This window comes from Hemiscyllium ocellatum, chromosome 3 (assembly GCF_020745735.1).
Source record: "Hemiscyllium ocellatum isolate sHemOce1 chromosome 3, sHemOce1.pat.X.cur, whole genome shotgun sequence".
NCBI classification, from domain to species: Eukaryota; Metazoa; Chordata; class Chondrichthyes; order Orectolobiformes; family Hemiscylliidae; genus Hemiscyllium; species Hemiscyllium ocellatum.
In genome coordinates, this window is record NC_083403.1 from 45,830,848 (window position 1) to 45,846,435 (window position 15,588).

The window sequence follows — 15,588 nt, forward strand, 5'->3', positions numbered from 1 at the left end:
TGCCTCTGCCCAATGTTCAGAATGATTCTAACCTAAGAAAGGGATTTACAGAATCTTACATGGATCCATGCAGATTTTAAACAAAATAAAATGTAATTCTGCAAGTACAAGTTCACCCCACAAACTTGTGTGTGCATGCCTACGTGGGTATATATGCGCGCAGTGGGGGGAATATGAGTGTCTGTGAGAGACTGTGTCAACGTGTACATGAATGAGTCCGAGTGTAAAGAGTACGAGAGGGTGCGTGTGAGAGTGTGGGTGTATGTGTGAATGTACGAGAGAGAGCTTGTGTATGGGAGAGGGTCTGTGAGAGTGTAAAGGTCTGCGAGTATGTGTGTGTATGCGTAGTGCAGTGGGGTCACCTGTAAGACAATAAGAAGTAGGAGCGGAAGTAAGGCGATTCAGTACATCGAGTCCACTCTGCCATTCAATCGTGGCTGATGAGCATTTCAACGCTACTTACCCGTACTCTCCCCGATCCCTTAATTCCTTGCAAGATTAAGAATTTATCAATCTCTGCCTTGAAGGCATTTAATGTCCTGACCTCCACTGCACTCCGTGGCAATGAATTCTACAGGCCCATCACTTTCTGACTGAAGAAATGTCTCCCTACTTCTGTTCTAAATTGGCCCCCTCTAATTCTAAGACTGTGCCCACAGGTCCTAGTATCCCTGCCTGGCAGAAACAAATTCTCAGCGTCCACCCTTTCTAAGCCATGCATTATCTTGTAAGTTTCTATTAGATCTCCCCTCAACCTTCTAAACTCGAATGAATACAATCCCAGGATCCTCAGCTGTTCATCATATGTTAGGCCTACCATTCTAGGAATCATCCGTGTGAATTTTTGCTGGATACACTCCAATGCCAGTATGTCCTTCCTTAGTGTGGGGACCAAAACTGGGCTCGGTATTCTAAATTGGGCCTAACCACAGCTTTATAAAGTGTCAGTGGCACATTGCTGCTTTTACATTCCAACCCTCTTGAGATAGATGACAACATTACATTTGCTTTCTTAACCACCAAATCAACCTGCAAGTCAACTTTTAGAGAATCCTGGACTAGCACTCCCAGATCCCTTTGCACTTTGTCTTTATGAATTTTCTCACAGTTTAGAAAATAGTCCGTCCCTATATTCTTTTTTCCAAAGTGCAAGGCCTCGCGTTTCCTCACACTGAATTTCATCAGCCATTTCTTGGACCACTCTCCTAAACTGTCTTTCTGCAGCCTCTCCACCTCCTCAGAACTACCTGCCTGTCCGCCCAACTTCATATCATCAACAAACTTCGCCCCCAACATCTTCATCCAGATCATTAATATATCATGTGAACAGCTGCAGCCCCAACACTGAACCCTGCGGGACACCACTTATCACCAGCTGCCATTCCAAAAAAAGAACCTTTTTCCCAACTCTCTACCTTCTGTCAGACTGCCAATCCTCAATCCATGCCAGCAGCTCACCTGAAACACCATGGGCCCTAAGCTTACTCAGCAGCCCCCCATGAAGCACCTTATCAAAGGCCTTTTGGAAGTCTAGGTAGATAATATTCACTAGGTTTCCCTGGTCTAACCTACTTGTTACCTCTTCAAAGAATTCTAACAGGTTTGTCAGGCACAACCTCCCCTTACTAAACCCAAACTGACTTGTTCTAATCTGACCCTGCACTTCCAAGAATTTAGAAATCTCATCCTTAACAATGGATTCTAGAATTTTACCTACAACCGAGGTTAGGCTAATCAGCCTATAAATTTCCATCTTTTGTCTTGATCCTTTCTTGAACAAGGGGATTACAACATGATCTTCCAATCATCCGGGACTTTCCCCGACTCCAGTGACTTTTGCAAGATCTCAACCAGCGCCTCCGCTATTTCCTCAGCCACCTCCCTCAGAACTCCAGGATGTAGCCCATCAGGGCCAAGAGATTTATCAATTTTTCGACCTTTTAGCTTTTCTAGCACTTTCTCTTTTGTACTCAATTCTGCCCCCGACTTTCCTTAATTGTTGGGATAGTACTCATGTCTTCCACTATGAAGACTGACGCAATGTACTTAAGTTCTTCAGCTATTTCCTTATCTCCTATCATTAGACATCAATTTGGAGCAGCCCAATTTCTACTTTTACCTCTCATTTGTTTTTTATGTATTAAAAGAAACTTTTACTATCATGTCTAATATGACTGGCTAAATTACCTTCATATTTGATTCACTCCTTCCTTATTTCTCTGTTATCCTCTGTTTTGTAGCCTTCTCAATCTTCGGATTTCCCAGTGCACTTGGCCACTCTATAGGCTCTCCCTCTTGTTCTTTGATACATTTCCTGACTTCATCAAACATGGCTGTCTAATTTCCCTCCCCCTCACACCCCCAATAATCTTTTTTTTCTTTGGGATGAACCTCTGTACTGTGTCCTCAATTACCCCCAGAAACTCCTGCCATTGTTGCTCTACTGTCTTCCCCACTAAGCTCTGCTTCCAGTCAATTTTCGTCAGTTCCCCTCTCATTCCCTTGTAATTACCTTTATTTAACAGTAACACCATTACATCCAATATTGCTTTCTCTCTTTCAAACTGCAGACTGAACTCTACCATATTATGATCGCTGCCTCACTTTAAGATTTTTTTATAAAGTCTGGCTCATTACATAGCACTAAGTCCAGAATAGCCTGCTCCCTTGTGGGTTCCATCACAAGCAATTCCAAAAAGCCATCCTGTAAACAATCCATGAATTCCCTTTCTTTAGATCCTCCAGCAACATTATTCACCCAGTCCATTTGCATATTGCAAGTCCCCCATGATCACGGTGACCTTGCCTTTCTGACATGCCCTATCTATTTCTTGGTCCTGGCCACTGCTGGGAGGTCTGTAGTACAACATGAACCCAAGGTGCCGATTGAGGCCATCCCCACGGGTACCGAATTGCGCTATCAGCCTCTGCTCAGCCATTTTGCATTGCTGCCTGCCCCAAAGTCCGCCTTGGAGGATGGCCACCCAAAGGCCTGTGGTTGAATGTCCCAGATTGCTGAAGTGCTCTCTGACTGGGAGGGAACATTTCTGTCAGTTGATTATTGTGCACGTCCATTCATCCATTGCCATGGCCTCTGCTCAGTCTCACGAATATACCATGCCCCAGGGCATCCTTGCCTGCAGTGTATGAGATAGACAACATTAGCCGAGTCACGAGTGCCTGCCATGTACTTGGTGGGAGGTGTCCCCACGGGTAATGGTGATATCCTTGTCGACACTCTGACATGTCTTGCAGCGTCTACTGTAACGACATTGTATGTTGTTGACCTGAAAGCTGGGCAGCTTGCTACGAACAATTATCTGTTTGAGATTTGGTGGTTATAGAGTCACTGAGATGTACAGCATGGAAACAGACCCTTTGGTCCAACCCGTCCATGCCGACCAGATATCCCAACCCAATCTAGTCTCACCTGCCAGCACCTAGCCCATATCCCTCCAAACCTTTCCTATTCTATACTCATCCAGCTGCCTTTGAAATGTTGCACTGTACCAGCCTCCACCACTTCTTCTGGCAGCTCATTCCATACACATATCACCCTCTGTGTGAAAAAGTCACCCCTGAGGTCTCTTTTATATCTTTCCCCTTTCATCCTAAACCTATGCCCTCTAGTTCTGGACTCCCCAACCCCAGGGAAAAGACTTGGTCTATTTATCCTATTCATACCCCTCTTAATTTTGTAAACCTCTATAAGGTCGCCCCTCAGCCTTTGGTGCTCCAGGAAAAACAGCCCCAGCCTATGCAACCTCTCCCAATAGCTCAAATCCTCCAACCTTGGCAACATCCTTGGTAATCATTCCTAAACCCTTTCAGGTTTCACAACATCTTTCCGATAGGAAGGAGACCAGAATTTCATGCAATATTCCAACAGTGGCCTAACCAATGTTCTGTACAGCCGCAACATGATCTCCCAACTCCTGTACTCAATACTCTGACCAATAAAGGAAAGCATACTAAACGCCTTCTTCACTATCCTATCTACCTGTGACTCCACTTTCAAGGAACTATGAACCTGTACTCCAAGGTCTCTTTGTTCAGCAACACTCCCTCCGACCTTACCATTAACTGTATAAGTCCTGCTGAGATTTGCTTTCCCAAAATGCAGCACCTCGCATTTATCTGAATTAAACTTTATCTGCCACTTCTCAGCCCATTGGCCCATCTGGTCCAGATCCTGTTGTAATCTGAGGTAACTCTCTTCGCTGTCCACTACACCTCCAATTTTGGTGTCATCTGCAAACTTAGTAACTGTACTTCTTATGCTCTCATCCAAATCATTTATGTAAATGACAAAAAGTAGAGGACCCAGCACCGATCCTTGTGGCATTCCATTGGTCACAGGACTCCAGTCTGAAAAATAAACCTTCACCACCATCCTCTGTCTTCTACCTTTGAGCCAGCTCTGTAAACAAATGGCTAGTTCTCCCTTTATTCCGTGAGATCTAACCTTGCTAATCAGTCTCCCATGGGGAACCTTGTCGAACGCCTTACTGAAGTCCATATAGATCATCTCTACCGCTCTGCTTTCAACAATCCTCTTTGTTACTTTCTCAAAACACTCAATCAAGTTTGAGAGACATGATTTCCCCTGCACAAAGCCATGCTGACTATCCCTAATCAGTTCTTGCCTTTCCAAATAAATGTACATCTTGTCCCTCAGGATTCCCTCCAACAACTTGCCCACCAAGAAGTCAGGCTCTCTGGTCTATAGTTCCCTGGCTTGTCCTTACCACCTTCTTAAACAATGGCACGTTAGCCAACCTCCAGTCTTCCTGCAGCTCACCCTGTGACTATCAATGATACAAATGTCTCAGTAAGAGGCCCAGCAATCACTTCTCTAGCTTCCCACAGAGTTCTAGGGTACACCTGATCAGGTCCTGGGGATTTATCCACCTTTGTGCATTTCAAGACATCTAGCACTTCCTCCTCTGTAATATGGATGTTTTGCAAGGTGCCACCATCTATTTCCCTGCAGTCTATATCTTCCATATCCTTTTCCACTGTAAATACTGATGCAAAATATCTGTTTAGTATCTCCCCCATTTTCTGCAGCTCCACAAAAAGGCCACCCTGCTGATCTTTGAGGTGCCCTATTTTCTCCCTCGTTACCCTTTTGTCCTGAACATATTTGTAAAATCCTTTTGGATTCTCCTTAATTCTATTTGCTAAAGCTATCTTATGTCCCCTTTTTGCCCTCCTGATTTCCCTCTTAAGTATACTCTTACTGCCTTTATACTCTACTAAGGTTGTCTAAAGACGAGAAGTGGAGGCATGGGGAAGGTCATGGTGAGGTGTTCATTCTCACTGATAATGTGTTGTAGGCTGCAAAGAACATGGCGTAGTTTGTCGGCTCCCAGGAAGGGTACTCTGTTGGTTGCAGCTCGTGTCCGTCTCCTGTGGAGGTCATGACAGCTTCTCGCTATGGCACGTCAGAACTGGCAGTCGATGAGTAGAGTAGAGTATCGTATTCGGTTCTTATGAGCACATCCTTGAGTACTTCCAAGTGCCCGTCACGTTCCTCCTCATTTGAACAGATCGTGTGCATGCATCGGGCTTGTCCGTTGGGGATGGCTGTTTTAATATGTTTTGGATGGAAGCTGGAGGTTATCGTGAGGTTATCCATGGGTTTGCGATAGACTGAGGTGCTGAAGTGCACATCTTTGTTGGAGATGCAAGTGTTCAAGAATGAAACAGATACTAGAGAGTAGTCAATGGTTAGTTTGATGGTGGGATGAAACTTGTTGATATCACTGTGTAGTTGTTTCAGTGACTCCTTGCCATACGTCCAGAGGAAGAAAATGTTGTCAATAAATCTGGTGAATAGGGGTGGTTGGAGGTTCAAACCTGTGCATGAAAATGTTGGCATATTGGGGTGCAAATTTGATCCCCTGGCTGTGCCGTGTGTCTGGATGAAGAACTGGTTGTCAAAAATGAAAATGTTGTGGTCGAGGATAAAGCAGATGAGTTGTAGGACAATGCTCAGAAGTTGGCAGTTGTTGGTGTTGAGTATTGAAGCTGTTGCCTGTTTTGGCTGGTCTGTGGGTACTGAGTTTCTATAAGAAATCTGTAGTATCGCAACAGAAGCTGGGGGCCCAATATGCCAACATTTTCATGCACAGGTTCAAACAAGACTTCTTCTCTAAGCAGGGCATCCAAACAACACTATACAGCAGGTGTATTGATGATATTTTCTTTCTCTGGACATATGACAAGGAGTCACTGAAACAACTCCATCAAGGACGGGAATTTCAGCAACTCCCTCTACCACAAACCCACAGATAACCTCACGATGCTACACTTCTCCAGCTTCCATCCAAAACACACTAAAACAGCCATCCCCAAGCCCTAAGCATACACAGTATCTGTTCAGATGAAGAGGTACATGATGGGCACTTGGAAGTACTCAAGGAGGCCCTCATAAGAACGGAGTACAATGCTCAACTCATCGACCGCCAGTTCCAATGTGCCATTGTGAGAAGCCATAATGATCTCCTCAGGAGACACACACGAGCTGCAACCAACAGGGTACCCTTCGTTGTCTTGTACTTCCTGGGAGCCAAAATACTACGCGATGGTCTTTGCAGCCTGCAAGACATTATCAATGAGGATAAGCACCTTGCCAAGACCTTCCCCATGCCGCCACTTCTCACATTTAAACAACCACCAAACCACACTAAGTAATCTAATCTAATCTCAAGCAGATCGCTGTTCGCAGTAAACTGCCCGGCTTTCAGGACAACACCATAAAACATTGTCACGGTAGACTCTGCAGGACATGTCAGAGTGTCGACACAATTACCACCATTATACGTGGGGACACCTCCCACCAGGTATGTGGTAGATACTCATGTCACTCGGCCAATGTTGTCTATCTCATAAGCTGCAGATAAGGATGCCCTGAGGCATGGTACATTGGTGAGACTGGGCAGAGGCTACAACAATGGATGAATGGACACTGCACAATAATCAACAGACAGGCGTGTTCTCTCCCAGTCAGAGAACACTTCAGCGGTCCGGGACATTCAACTTCGGATCCTCGGGTGGCCATCCTCCAAGGCGGACTTTGGGACAGGCAACACACAAAGTGTCGAGAGTGTGGTACTGGAAAAGCACAGCAGGTCAGGCAGCATCCAAGGAGCAGGAAAATCGATGTTTCAGGCTTTTGCCTCAATTTTTCTGCTCCTTGGATGCTACCTCACCTGCTGTTCTTTTCCAGTACCACACTCTCAACTCTAATCTCCAGCATCTACAGTCCTCACTTTCACCTAACAACGCAAAATGGCCAAGCAGAGACTGATAAAGTAAAAACAATGACTGCAGATTCTGGAAACCAGATTCTGGATCAGTGGTGCTGGAAGAGCACAGCAGTTCAGGCTGCTCGTTGGATGCTGCCTGAACTGCTGTGCTCTTCCAGCACCACTGATCCAGAAGCAGAGACTGATAGCCAGGTTCAGTAGCCATGGAGATGGCCTCAGCCTGGACCTTGGATTCACTACAGGTGACCCCACTGCACTACACTTACAGACAGATCCTCTCTCATACACTCTCACACTCCCCTTCTCACAGACTTATACTCCTTTACTCTCTCGCTCATTCACATACATATAGACATTCTCTCTCACAGACACTCATACCCCCAGCACACGTGCACCCATAAAAGTTTGCGGGGTGAATTTGTACTTGCAGAATTACATTTTATTTCACTCAAAAACTGCATGAATCCATGTAAGATTCTATATATCCCTCTTTTAGATTAGATTCAGTCTCAATGTTGTGGCACAGACAGTCTCACACAGGGCACATTACACCTTCAAAAGCATTATCCAGGCCAGCATGACACCTACTGTTAAAGTTCACTTGAGAATGTAACTTTAAGAAAGTTCTGGAACTTACATATGAAACCAACATGCTGATTCTAAAAGATGAGTGACTTAACAAACAATCAGGTCTTTTTCAACTTATAATTTCAGTTACATCACACTGTAAACCTTTGCTATAAATTCTGTGTCCTACGATCTTATACTCCACACCCACCTGATGAAGGAGCAGCACTCCAAAAGCTAGTGCTTCCAAATGAACCTGTTGGACTATAATCTGGTGTTGTGTGACTTTTAACTTTCTCTAGTTACAGCAGTAATGTTTTTCTGAATCAAAAACATCACTCCCCCTCCTCTTTTGCCTCTCTTTCTGTCATTCCTATAGAATTGGTTAGGGATAGTCAGCATGGTTTTGTGCGAGGGCAATTATGTCTCACAAACTTGACTGAGTTTTTTGAGGAAGTAACCAAGAAGATTGATGCAGGCAGAGGAACAGACATTGTTTACTTGGACCTCAGTAAAGGCTTTGACAAGGTTCTGCATGATAGACCCATTACTAAAGTTAGATCATATGGTATTCACAGAATGTGCCAATTGGATACAAAATTAGCCTCATGGGTGTCAGAGTGATGGTGCAGGGTTGTTTTTCAGACTGGAGGTCTGTATCCAGCAGTGTTCCACAGAAATCGGTGCTGGGTCCACTTTTAGATTTTATTCTCACGATTTAGATGAGAACATAGAAGGCATGGTTAGTACGTTTGTGAATGACACCAAGATTGATAATATCATGGACAGTGAAGAAGGTTATCTAAGATTACAAAGAGATCTTGACTGATTTGTTCAGTGGACTGAAGAGTGGCAGATGGAGTTTAATTTGGATAATTACAAGATATTGCATTTTGGTAAAACACACATGGGCAGGACTTATACAAAAAATGGTAGGGCCTTGGATAGTGTTGTAGAACAGAGAGACCTAGAGGCTCAGATACATAATTCTTTGAAGTTTGCATCACATATAGATAGGCTGATTAGCATGTTTACCCTCATTAATCAAACCTTTCAAGTATAGGAGCTGAAATGTTATGTTGAGGTTGTACTGAACATTGGTGAAGCCTCTTTTGTAGTTCTGGTTACCCTTTTATAAAAAGGATATCATTGAGCATGTCAGAAAGGCAAGGTCACGGTGATCATGGGGGACTTCAATATGCAGGTGGACTGGGTAAATAATGTTGCCAGTGGATCCAAAGAAAGGGAATTCACGGAATGCTTACAGGATGGCTTTTTGGAACAGCTTGTCATGGAGCCCACAAGGGAGCAGGCTATTCTGGACCTCGTGCTATGTAATGAACCAGACTTTATAAAAGATCTTAAAGTAAGGGAACACTTAAGAAGCAGCAATCATAATATGGTAGAGTTCAGTCTGAAGTTTGAAACTGAGAAGGCAAAATTGGACGTACTGGTGTTACAGTTAAATAAAGGTAATTATGAGGGCATGAGAGAGGAACTGACGAAAATCGAATGGAAGCAGAGCCTAGCGGGGAAGACAGTAGAGCAAAAATGGCAGGAATTTGTGGGTATAATTGAGGACACAGTACAGAGATTCATCCCCAAGAAAAGAAAGATTATCTGGGGAGGGATTAGACAGCCGTGGCTGACAAAGGAAGTCAGGAAATTTATTAAAGAAAAAGAGAGATCCTATAAAGTGGCCAAGAGCACTGGGAAATCAGAAGATTGGGAAGGCTACAAAAACAAACAGCAGATAACAAAGAGAAAAATAAGGAAGGAGAGGATCAAATATGAAGGTAGGCTAGCCAGTAATATTAGAAACGATAGTAAAAGTTGCTTTCAATACACAAGAAACAAACGACAGGCAAAAGTAGACATTGGGCCACTTCAAACTGATGCTGGAAGCCGAGTGATGGGAGATAAGGAAATAGCTGGAGAACAGAGTTGAGTATGGTTGCCATTACCAAAGAGAAAGTGCTAGAAAAGCTAAAAAGTCTTAAAATTGATAAATCTCCTGGCCCCGATGGGCTACATCCTAGAATTCTGAGGGAGATGGCTGAGGAAATAGCAGAGGCGCTGGTTGAAATCTTTCAAAAGTCACTGGAGTCAGGGGAAGTCCCTAATGATTGGAAGATCACTTTGTAACCCCCTTGTTCAAGAAAGGATCAAGACAAAAGATGGAAAATTATAGGCCAATTAGCCTAACCTCAGTCATTGGTAAAATTCTAGAATCCATCGTTAAGGATGAGGTTTCTAAATTCTTGGAAGAGCAGGGTCAAATTAGAACAAGTCAACATGGATTTAGTAAAGGGAGGTCATGCCTGACAAACCTGTTGAAATTCTTTGAAGAGGTGACAAGTAGGTTAGTCTATGGAAACCCAGTGGATGTGGTCTATCTAGACTTCCAAAAGGCCTTTGATAAGGTGCCACACGGGAAGCTGCTGAGTAAGGTGAGGGTACATGGTGTTCGAGGTGAGCTACTGGCATGGATTGAGGATTGGCTGTCTGACAGAAGGCAGAGAGTTGGGATAAAAGGCTCTTTTTCGGAATGGCAGCTGGTGACAAGTGGTGTGTTAGGGTCGCAGCTATATTAATATATTATATACACTATATATTAATGCTCTGGATGAAGGGACTGGGGGCATTCTAGCGAAGTTTGCCGATGATACGAAGTTGGATGGACAGGCAGGTAGTACTGAGGAAGTGGGGAGGCTGCAGAAGGATCTAGACAGTTTGGGAGAGTGGTCCAGGAAATGGCTGATGAAATTCAATGTGAGCAAATGCGAGGTCTTACACTTTGGAAAAAAGAATAAAAGCATAGACTACTTTCTAAACAGAGAGAAAATTCATAAAGCCAAAGTACAAAGGGATCTGGGAGTGCTAGTCGAGGATTCTCTAAAGGTAAACACACAGGTTGAATCCATGATTAAGAAAGCGAACGCAATGTTGTCATTTATCTCAAGAAGGTTGGAATATAAAAGCAGCGATGTGTTACTGAGACTTTATAAAGCTCTGGTTAGGCCCAATTTGGAGTACTGTGCCCAGTTTTGGGCCCCACACGTCAGGAAGGACATACTGGTACTGGAGCGTGTCGAGCAGAAATTCACACGGATGATTCCTGGAATGGTAGGTCGAACATACGAGGAATGGCTGAGGGTCCTGGGACTGTATTCACTGGAGTTTAGAAGGTTAAGGGGAGACTTAATAGAAACTTACAAGATAATACATGGCTTGGAAAGGGTGGACGCTAGGAAATTGTTTCCGTTAGGCGAGGAGACTAGGACCCGTGGGCACAGCCTTAGAATTAGAGGGGGTCAATTCAGAACAGAAATGCAGAGACATTTCTTCAGCCAGAGAGTGGTGAGCCTGTGGAATTCATTGCCGCAGAGTGCAGTGGAGGCCCGGACGCTAAATGTCTTCAAGGCAGAGATTGATAAATTCTTGATGTCACAAGGAATTAAAGGGAGAATGCGGGTAAGTGGAGATGAAATGCCCATCGCCATGATTAAATGGTGGAGTGGATTTGATGGGCCGAATGGCCTTACTTCCACTCCTATGTCTTATAGCCTAAGCTGGAGAAGGTTCAGATTTACCATGCTGTTGCTGGTACTTGAGGGTTTGAGTTACGGGGAAGAGGCTAGATCGGCTGGGACATTTTTTCACTTAAGTGTACAAGGTAGAACAGTGGCCCTGTTGAGGTTTATAAAATCATGACGGGTATAGATAAAGTGAATGACAGGTCTCTTTTCCCTTAGGTGGGAGATTTTAAGACTAGGGTCACATTTTTAAGGTGAGAGAAGAAAGATTTAAAAACTAATGAAATGCATTCTTTTCATACAGAGAGTGGTTCGTGTGTGGAATGAAATTCCAGACTAAGTGGTGGATGCGAGTACAGTTACAATGTTTAAAAGATATGTACAAGAATAAGAAATGTTTGAGGGACAGGTGCCAAACCCAGACAGGTGGGACTAGTTTAACTTAGGATTAAAGTCATCATGAACCATAGTTGGACCGAAGGGTCTATTTCCGTGCTATATGACTCTGTGACTCCATGATATGGTTTCAAAATTAAGGATTACTCTTTCAAGAGAGAGGTGAAGACTTTTTTTTCCTGAGGCTGCACGATTTTGGAACTTTTCACCTCAGAACATTGTTGATACAAGGTCATTTAATATTTTAAGGCAGAGTTAAATAGATTCTTGTTAGGCTGGGGAACCAAATATCAATTGGAGAGATGTGGATCTCAAAACAAACAAATAAACACACACAGTTTCTGCAGATCAGGTTTAAAGGTCTAATTATCTAATTCTGCACCTACTTCACATGTTCCATTCAATTCTGCAATTATTGCTATGTAAAGCTTTATCACTCAGTGAAGAAAAATCTATATACAGTACAGTGCAACCATCTACTGTACATCAGGTTCAAGTGAACTCACAAGTTACAAGCACTAGAAGGCGTCAGAGGGTGTTCAGAACATAGTAAAGTTTTCAATAAACACATTGCAGTAAAGAGATTACCGATATTTCATTTCACTTTCAGAGGATTTGGATCAATGTGTTCTTTTAATCAATTTCAACAACATTTAGACAGTTACAAAGGAAGTTTATAAATAAAGAAACAACACAAGCGTCTTATTTACCAGAACGAATTGACCTATTAGTTGGATTAATGAATACTCGGAGGAGCCCATCCATCCACAAGTGAAAAGCGTTCCTTCTTCAACTTAAACATTTGAAATGTGCTACCTTGTTATGATTGGATGCTAAACAACACTGCAGCAACCCCCAACCCAACAAATCATTTCAATTCAGCGAGACCAGGAAACAAGTTTTCAAGCCCCCCCACCAACCAAGACGTTGACCTCCTCAGTATTGTGAATTATTGCACAATGCAACTAATCAGAGACAACAACAATAAACAAACGCAAAGGCATCGCCCCCGCCATGGCCTGATTTCTGACACTCACCTGCTACTGGTTGTCCTCTCCTGGGACAATGCAACCATCGCGGGGGGACTGCGCTGTTTGACATGCTGGATATTTCACACCGCCACAAGTTCTCTGCTCCTGGCGGCAGCAACAGGGGGAGGGGAGAGGAAATGTCGCCACCCAGCAACCGCTGGATCCTCGCCGGGCTCTTTCCCTCCTCACATCAGAGGCGAGTCCCCGGCTTGGAGGCCTCAAACCGGCCCCTAATGTCCCGGTACCGCTTGTATTTTGTTGTTGTTGTTGATTTAAAAGCGAAGATCCGCGGGAACGCCGCTGAAGCCGAGTCGGTGGGTACCGGGCCGGTATGGGGTGGGTATGGTGGAAATCCGCTGCCGCTGGAGGACCTTCTTCAAACCGTTGGCAACGAGCAAGCTCCACGCCGGCGCGCACCCTCTCTCTCTCTCCCGCGCGCACTGCGCGGGCTCAAAACACTACACGCTCGAGGGCAGGGCGCGCCCCCGCTGGACCTCTTCCCCCGCCCGTTTGGAGTAGAGCAAAGTAATATCTGCCTGCATGCAGTCCATCATTTAGCGTTCTTGAAAAATGTGAAACAAATTCAATCATAATCTGATTGAATGGCAGAACAAACTTAAGGAGTTGGATAGCTCACTCCTGCTCCTTGCTTGTATTTGACGAGGACCATTCATGGAGTTATTGGGGAGTCAAAGCAAACGCATTTACTATCTGCATTTCAAGGATTATTTTCATTAGCAAACGAGCTAGTTAGCAAAAGGCACAGATTTAAGGTATTGGCCAAAATAGTTACAAGCAACATGAGGTGAGAAGTGCAAGAGTAGAATTACTACCTCCAGGCCAGAGGATCTAACTTCAAGTACTACTTGCCTTCTTACCCCAAAGGTATGTCAAAACATGTCATTAAAAGTGGAGATTTTGTGGCATCATGGATAGCATTCCTGTTCCCAGACGTGATTACACAGGAAGATTCATTCAGAACGAGGATATAAGGAAAGATATGAATGTTGTAAGTTTGTAAATAGAAATATACTGCCTGAAACGGTGGGAAAAACAGGGTTCAATTACTACATTTGGCAAAGATATGTAGAAAGGGCAGGTAAATGGAACTAATTGGATTCATTTCAAAAAAGGAAAAAGTGACAACAGCAGATACTAGAGAGTCAGAGTCGAAAAGCATGGTGCTGGAAAAAGCACATCGGGTCAGGCGGCATTCGAGGAGCAGGAAAGTTGACATTTCAGGCATTACGCTTTCATCACAAATTCCTGATGAAGGGATAATGCCTGAAACGTCAACTCTCCTGTTCCTCAGATGCTGCCTGACCTGGTGTGCTTTTTCCATCAGCACACTTTTTGACTCTTCCTTTCCAAAATAAAGTCAAATTCTCTGCTGTTTTACTTGACACTTAATGTGTTCTTCCAGTTCTAATTACTGAACTAGAAGGGTGAGATAGTCAAGCATTGGAACTGATCCAGAGAAGAAAGTTCTCAATTTCAAACGTTGGACTTGTAAGGAAACATTGACGAGACTGGAAAGGAGGCGTCTAAGGTTAAACTAATCCCATTTGCCTGCCCTTAGTACATAACCCTTCATTCCTTGCATATCCATATGCTTACCTAAATGTCTCTTAAATGCCCCTAATGTATCTGCCTCCACCACCACCCCTGGTTGTGCATTCCACACTCCTAGCACTGTGTGATAACCTTACACTCTCCCATCTTCTATGAACTTTCCCACTCTCATCTTAAATGCATGCCCCCAAGTTGTAGACATTTTAACTCTGGGAAAAAGATTCTGTCAACCCTATCTGTGCATCTCATAATTTTACGGAATTCTATCAAATTTCCCTTCAGCCTCTGCCACTCCATAGAAAACTACCTGAGTTTTTGTAGCCTGTCCTTATAGTTTATACCTTCTAATCCAGGCAACATCCTGGTAAACTACTTCTGTACCCTCTCCAAAACCTCCATATCCTTTCTGTAATGTGACAACCAGAATTGAACACAGTATTCTAACTGTGCTCTAACCAAAGTCTTATAAAGCTGCCACATGACATCCTGACTCTTGCACTCATTTCCCTGACCAATAAAGGCAAGCATGACATATGCCTTCTTCACCACCCTATTCACTTGCATGGTAACTTTCAGAAAGCTATGGACTTGGATCCCAATATCTCTGTACATCAATGTTGTTCAGGATCCTGCCGTCGACTGCATACTTTTCCTTAACAAGTTCACCAGATTGATTCTGAAGATGAGGAGGTTATCCTAAGAGAAGACATTGAGCCACCTGGGACTGTATTCGCCAAAATTTAGGAGATTGAAAGGGCATCTTACAGAAACATATGAAATTATGAAATGGATAGATAAGATATGGACAGGCAAGTTGTTTCTACTCGTGGGTGAGACTAGGACTAGGAGACATGGCCTCAAGATTAGGGGGAGTAGGTTTAGGACAGAGATGAGGAGGAACTGCTTTTCCCAAATAGTGTATCCATGGCATTCTCTGTCCAGGTAGAGGCAGCTTCATTAAATATATTCAGGCCGCAGTTAATTGGGTTTTTGCATGGTAGGGGAATTAAGAGTTACTGGGATAATGCAGGTAGGAAGAGCTGAGATAATGGATAGATGAGCCATGACCTTAATGAATAGCAGAGCTGTCTCAACAGGCCAAATGGCCTACTCCTGCATCTATTACATGAAACTATTTCATATCCCAAAGTGCAGCATCTCACTTTTAGCCAAATTAAACTCCACCTGCCATTTTTCTGCCGATATCTGCAA

At 43.8% G+C, this 15,588-nt stretch overlaps 1 protein-coding gene across 2 annotated transcripts in view; it reads right to left on the reverse strand.

The window, feature by feature from the left end:
* Positions 1-13,231, reverse strand: part of rngtt (RNA guanylyltransferase and 5'-phosphatase) — a 420,807-nt gene extending 407,576 nt beyond the window's left edge. For both annotated transcript variants that reach the window (XM_060856948.1, XM_060856941.1), the window contains exon 1: positions 12,811-13,231. In XM_060856948.1, the coding sequence (XP_060712931.1) occupies positions 12,811-12,874 (64 nt within the window). In that variant the 5' untranslated portion in view covers positions 12,875-13,231. The remainder of the gene's footprint in view (positions 1-12,810) is intronic.
* Positions 13,232-15,588: the final 2,357 nt, after the last annotated feature.